The sequence below is a fragment of the Haliotis asinina genome, chromosome 2 (assembly GCF_037392515.1).
Source record: "Haliotis asinina isolate JCU_RB_2024 chromosome 2, JCU_Hal_asi_v2, whole genome shotgun sequence".
NCBI lineage: Eukaryota > Metazoa > Mollusca > Gastropoda > Lepetellida > Haliotidae > Haliotis > Haliotis asinina.
The window spans coordinates 70,411,313-70,418,745 of record NC_090281.1 but is presented as its reverse complement, the minus strand read 5'-3'; the positions used below and the strand labels follow the sequence as shown (position 1 = coordinate 70,418,745).

The 7,433-nt window shown below is 39.2% G+C and overlaps 1 protein-coding gene across 1 annotated transcript in view; it reads right to left on the bottom strand.

Moving 5' to 3' along the window:
* Positions 1-5,742: 5,742 nt before the first annotated feature.
* The window catches only part of LOC137274247 (carbonic anhydrase-related protein 10-like), a 98,292-nt gene continuing 96,601 nt past the window's right edge, over positions 5,743-7,433 (bottom strand). Inside the window, exon 10 of the mRNA XM_067807334.1 lies at positions 5,743-7,024. Coding sequence (XP_067663435.1) covers positions 7,002-7,024 — 23 coding nt within the window. The 3' untranslated portion in view covers positions 5,743-7,001. The remainder of the gene's footprint in view (positions 7,025-7,433) is intronic.

Sequence of the window (7,433 nt, the reverse complement as noted above, 5' to 3'; positions counted from 1 at the left end):
TAAATGTCAGGTGTTTAGACGGGAAGGTTAAAGACAGGCCCGCCATCTTGAAGGTCACGTGATGAATCATTCCGCGCCTGATGGCAGTATTTCTTCACCTCCGTTAAGATAGAACTCTTGAATCTTTTTGCATAACGTTTTTGAGATGGGAGGTAATCTAGCATGGATACCTGCAGGGGATGAATATTTATAGCTATTTCACCAAAACATGCCATTTGTTTACACTGAACTGAGAAAACAGATTTAGGGGCTGAACACTCCAGTGAAACCAGTTTTGTATGAGAAGTTGACTGTAATCATCACATCGAAAACTACGTAACGTTAGATCATGATTATCTTTTAATGTGATAGATACAGTTGGTTAAATCGATCTGGTTTAAATCTTTCCATATATCAGCACATGTTAGTGAATACGCACTATGCAATCTCTGTGGTGGTACTGGTTATAATGACCAGGGCCCAGATTTTCGAAACTCTCTTAGCGCTAAGAGAGTCGTAAGTGCCATACATTAACATTAACTTGCGATTATCATAGCGCTAAGAGAGTCGTAAGTGCCATACATTAACATTAACTTGCGATTATCATAGCGCTAAGAGAGTCGTAAGTGCCATACATTAACATTAACTTGCGATTATCATAGCGCTTAGAGAGTCGTAAGTGCCATACATTAACATAACTTGCGATTATCATAGCGCTAAGAGAGTTTCGAAAATCTAGGCCCTGGTTTGAATATTTCCAAATACCTGCACTTTCCCCAAGTTCGTTATATCAGCACTGTTAGTAGATACCAATCTGTACACAGATCTTTAACTCGAAGGGCACACCGGATTCTTTCATATTGCCGTATAGTGGCTAATCAGCCACGGACTGATAGCGTAACAAACATAATATGAAAGAATGGGGTGGTGCTCCACCTATGTATATTGTATAGAATCCAGAACCTAGATTTTCGAAGCTCTCGTAGTGTTAAGATAGCCACAAGTGCCATACATTAACATTCGCTTCCGACTATCTTAGCTCAAAGACAGCTTTGAAAATCTCGGCCCAGGAATAGAGGCATCTAACAGACCATTGAAAACAGTTCATTTTTACTCACTTTTCACCATAGCTTTATTGTGAGTGAGTTTAGTTTTACACAGCTTTTAAGCAATATTTCAACAATATCAGCACAAATGGGCTTCATGCTTAATGCCATGCAAGTGGGGAATCGAACCCGTGTCTTCGGCGGGAAGACCAAACCCTATAACCACAAAGGTATCCAAATGCCCCTTCACCTTTGTCCCTATGCGGTATGGAGACGTAGGTTAGTGGGAAAGTGTTCGCTCGTCGCGTCAAGACTTGGCTTCGTTTAACCACATGTATTGGTTCAATGCGTGAAGCCCATTTGCTATCCCCTGTCAGGATATGGCCGGAATATTGCTAAAAGCGGCGTAAAAGCATACTCACTCACTCACAATGCGGGGATAGTATCGCTATATCACTTTAGAATCACAACCACTTAACCTCATAATCCCCAGGAACAGTTCAGACGTGTTCTAAAACGAAGTTTCTCGAAGATAAGACACTACCAGCAAGCCATGTGACATTTATCGCCTCCTTGGTAACTTACACGGTTAGGTTATGTCCAGTATTGGCAGGTCATTCGCCGTACACGTCGCAGTCCCACCTCCAACCATGCAGGATACCTCGTTACATCGACACTAACGAACGCTGTGAGGGATGTATTGACCTGCCGAGAAACCCTACCTTTGATGTGTGTCACTTTGCCTTCTGCACCCCCAGATGCGTTGACACCCCCCGGGAAACTGCTTATTTCATCGCCCCAACGGCCATGTATAGTATCTGAGGGAGTTTAATTTTATGCCACTTTCAGCAATATTCCAGCAATACCACGGCTGGGGACGCCACAAATGGACTGCACCCATTGTATCCATGTGAGGAATCGAACGCGGGTTTATTTGAAATATTTTTAGAAAAGAAATAAGGATCCGCTATATTTAAGCTTGACTGATTTCTAGACGTTTTAATTACACGTGATACTTGTTGTATCAGGCCATTCCTTCTGAGAACGATTTCTGTATTTTAGGAACTCGGGTACTGAATAATTTTGCTCTTTTAGTGGTATTTCCCCGATGTGAAGCAAATTATTAGGGTCACGATCCACGTCATTCATTAGCCCACGATAAACTATAGAGTTACGCCTGGTCGTAACGTTATTAACTCTTTGTGAATCTCCACCCACATCTGTGCTATATTTGAGCTGCGACATGCATGTGGGTATGCTTGAGCGATAAATGTACCTCTTTATACTTTTGTTCCCTTTGTTGTTGATGACAATCTGCTAAAGCTACCTCTCACTTTAGACGACATTCGTCAATCTTAAGAGATTTTGAGTCGATCAGGTAACACTGGCTATGCTAATTCCATATTTCCAGAAGTGTTGTAATCATTCTTCATTTCGTCAAAACATTTTACATTTTTTAAAACAGTCACAACACAAATTAGCCCATGAACAACGTTAGATATATTCTTAATTACACACTGCTAAGAATAATTCAGTTCCTTTCAAAGATCACAGTGAGCATTGGAATTATTAATGAAAACAATATTAACCACAGGAACTCGTTAGTAGAACATGAAATTACCCTACACAAAGACAAGCTTCAAGAATTAATGAAAAGCTGAGACCCCCCATACTGACCTCTAATGAAAAGGTTTGCTCGCTATTTATGGCAAGCAGAAATTGGTGAAGGCGGGGAGTATACGGTCGGTAGAAGATAATGAATAAATAATTTCAGATAAGATATGAGTACTAGGACGTTAATTTGTTTTTATCCACGAGAGTCAAATATGTTGGTAGTTCTCCGGAAAAGATTCTACATGTGTCTTATAATGGCATCAAACATGAGTTGATGATGGCATGCAGATTCTTTCGTGACCAATCGTACATTCGGGACGATCCAAACGAGCTCACGGAAAGTACCGTGTGGTTACTGATCGCGCCCGATGCCAAGGCGTATAATAAGAAAACACCGAAAAAGCTAAGGTTACAAAAGCTACGTTAGATGCATAGATTTCAGTTGACCGTGTTATGAGCATCATCTCGGCTCGACACGTGAGAGTATATCAGCAGTCACATCTTACAAAGAGGCTACACGAACAAGTGTTAAAGGGGCTCTCCGAGTGGCTATAGAACCGGCTATTCGCACAAGCTACAGGTATGAATGGAACAGAACTAAAAGACAGGAGGGCGAAAGTTAACACACGATTTAACTACATGATTCCAAGTCCTCTAGCGACACCCGTGTAGTAAACACCTATTAAAACATTTATACATATGTGAATACGGTATTAGACATTTAAGTAGACATCAAGCGATGCTAAAAGTCTGGAAGACCAAAATTAACAGGTGACCTATAACCATCACCCCAAATTCCCGTCCAGAACAGGACTATACCAGTAAGACTAGGAAGGAAAGAGAAAGTGTAGTAAGACGTTTACACGTTCATGTCAGATCAGTGGATTAAGCAGCTCTTAGACTTTGTGCGCGATGAAACCTTTAACGGAGTATTTCTACTCAAATGACGGGGAAAACAAGGTACTATCCGACTAACACAGACTGGAAATCCTGATTTGAGGGGGCAGTGCTACAGGATGAGAATGAGAAGCTTCATCGCATATTGAATCAAGCCTTAACATTTAACATACATGTCATCGGTATAGTCTTGTAATTCTTGTAATACGTTAACAAACAATGGCTACCTACATTCGAAATTGTGAAATATTTAAACTAATTTTGTCACTTTAGAGATGACAGAAACCAGTAGTAAACGTTAGAATAAGCACGGTAGAAAATGACCTCTATTCGTGAATTCAATATGTGGTTTATAAATTATCTGCATGAACCTTCTCCATAGAGCACTATACTTTCTATATATAAAATACTTGTTTTCTTATTTCATGTTAAAAATTACAATCACAAATACATTTAGAAATATTAAAAAAAAGTGACAGTGGATAGACACACCATCATGTACTTCTACGCTGACCACTTTGATACATCTTAGTCAAGTGAGTGTGTTCAGAATTGGCTCTGTTTACCTTGCAGAAATGGGTACCCGGTAGGATAAATTGTGTGGCTATTCATCGTCTAGCCCCCACAGGCGGCTTGGGTTATCCGGTAACAGTAATCAGCTCGTTTGTGCGCTTTGAGCATGCTTAGATATGAACATGAACATCAACTTATGCTATTACTATTATTGTTATTATTATTATAATAAGCACTGTTAGGTTGTACCCACTCAGTGAACCCCTTGACATCTACCTGGAACACATTGACAGATAACACCTAAAGAGATAGAGAAAAATATACCAATATGCGTTCTACACAGAGGATGAAGAGTTATCATACAAGGTACAAATTCTACGGTAGAAATAATGTACAGTATACAAGTTGAAAGAATACACCGTCTGTACAATTCAATGTTTCAGACACATCTGCAACGTCTTTACTTTTTCATTTCTGAAAAACTTAACTGTGTTTCCTGAGCAGTTTGTCTAAATGTCTGCCGCTTCTAAAAAGTATTTCTCTTAAATGTAAGCTCAAGTCCCTGTTGTAATTAAAAAACACGAGGTCTTTAAACGAAATGGTTTGATCTGGTACAGAACACCTGTTTGAACTACGTGTTCTTAAGTGTCTCAGTTCCAAATTTGGCTTGGGGCAATTCATTTGCTTCAGCTGGGACTTGAAACAGTCTCTTTGGGAATTCTTTCATGTGTTTTTGTGCAGACAAATATAGCTCTTTAATGGCAGGTTGTGTTGAAATGGAACAATAAAGAGAAGACAGTTATTTCTCAAACAAAGATACGGCATATGTGTAGATAAATATACCAGCTCAAAACATGCAGGACAATGGAGGGAAACCGGAAACAGACCTGACCATATTTCGAATAATGCACACGATACCTTGATGTAGTTGCAAACCATTGTGACATGCGTCTTTTCATCGAACGACATAATTAATAATATCTAGACTTATCACATGCTTGAGCCTGGATTAACTTGCACTTCGTTCAAAACATTACCACTAGAGGATCTATTTGTCTTTAATAACATGTGGAAGATTTGTAACACAATGTCATGTGTTATCTGCCCCTATACGTCATAGGCGACTGAACAGCAAACGAAATGATATGTTAAAGAAAAATACATTTCTGAGTATTACGAAAGAGATGAAAAGGATTGGGAATTTTAAGTATAATGATATCATAGAAGGTTAACATCACAAGCTACCATACACAGGTTAGGCGAGACCACTTCTCACATGCGAACAGGGTTTGGTAGCAGGTTATAGAAATTGGGGGTAAACAAAGCTGAAATTCAACAAATGACCTTATCACTGAATATATTGAACATGAAATATGGGAATCATGAATACATAGGAGGAATTATTTTTGTAATTGTGAGCTATATCTTCACTTTAAAATAGCCCCCAAATATTCACAACCTCTAGGTTGTATTGTTCAGTACATGATCATATGATCATCTTAATGATTGAGCTATCTGAGGTACGAGACACGCATATATTTTCATTGATTTCAGTAGGGTAGGTATGGGCTAAATATAAAGGGTGCAAGTACCCTCAGAATTAACCAGCTTGTCTTAAATGTAGTGTCATTTATGGACATATCGATAATGGACTGGGCTAAAATATACATTCATCATTATAATATTGCGCATATTTTTCGTTCTGAAAATTCATCGACATATTTAAACAGTATGATGTGATATTTTTGCTCCTTCTCTGACAAATATTTATGTTTTTTTTTATTGAACTCGTGATCTGTTATTAATTCGTTTAATTTAAACCTTACAATGATGCGGACATTTATAACCAGGAAGACTGAGAACATGTTCTACAACCACACAGACAGTTAATAGCAAATTGTAATCAATGTTTCGTATAAAATATCATATGAATCGTTTACACATACATAATTTGAGCATTTACCTACTATAGGTACAACGGATAATCATTTTGTCCGGTTCGTTAAGATCCAGTTTTGCCGGAATGATATTGGCGAGGATTTGATACAAATGGAGTTTTGTGCCTCGAGAAGAATCTTGAAAGGGGAGACAAGTGATATAAGGGATGTATAGAGCACGACACTGAACAGTCAGGCGCAGTCGGCTAGAACACGAAGCAGAGTAGTATTCTGGAACAATAGACGCCGTAATAAATACGTGAAACAAATAGCATTTTGCTGGCGTCTCGAACCAGACGCCAGACATCTATATGTTCCCTGGTTGGACGAATCTGTAAATCTGGCGTTCCGTTGATGTTGTCTTTTCCAAAGTTAGAAAGCATACCGGAACATCCTGTAACTCATAATTCTCCATCAGACATACATGTCCACCACTGTTAAGTACCCATATCCTGTTCTAACACAACTGCTCTCCGAACGAGATTAATAATGTCACGTGACTCCACGTCCATCTTTTAGGTTCTGCTTTCTGCTCAAGAAGTGGCCATTCCACTGCACATGATACTTTCGAAGGTCGTCCAAACAAGCTGAAAGTCGTAGTCATGGTAACCGAAGATAAAAAGTATTTCATTCTCATTTCCACAGTCGCCATCTTGATCTTCGGCCGTCATCTTACCATTACACGGAAACCACATGGCAGTTAAGAGCACGGTTAGACAAGTTCATGGAAGTTTCAAGGCGAATTTGACGAGAATACGTCGTCTATTGATGGGTATCTTTGTGTAGAACACACCTCTTGAAGGAAAGGCGTTCTTTGGTAATTAGTCGTAGGGAGATATTGCTTGTAGACAATCAGCACCGTGACGTCATTACCCATAACCCTCTAGGTTTGCACAGTTTTTGATATTGGTATTTCGTTCCTACCGTGGCACTTGAAGCTCTGCATACGAACCAAACACAAGGTTTGTGACGTCATAGCACGCAGGCGCAATTTTCAACACATAATCACGTGACGCTATTTCTTGTACAAGTCGTTTACTGAAATGAAGAATAAAAGTAAGTGTTAAAAGGCTGCGAAACTACTCATGTATGATCAAACTTAAAACTTGACTGTAATAATTAAGCGTTTCTGTATGAAATAGAGGCAAAGATCTGCGCCCTTGGGTGCGTCAGGATCCGATGATCACGAGTTTGAATTACAGTTTCACCAAAGATGTGAATAGTTAGTCAACATCATAATATTATCCCTTCTGGGACATTATACCAAACACAAAAAACCGCGACCTCCGACTTTTGGCGATTCTGTTCAAAGCGACCATAAACTCACTTTAGCCAATGTTACGTAATTCAGACAGTAGAATAGTCACGGGTAGAAGAAGGAAATGTTTCAAAAGTATCGGGTTGTCACTGCAAATCTTGCATGTCATTTTTGTTGCCAATAACAATC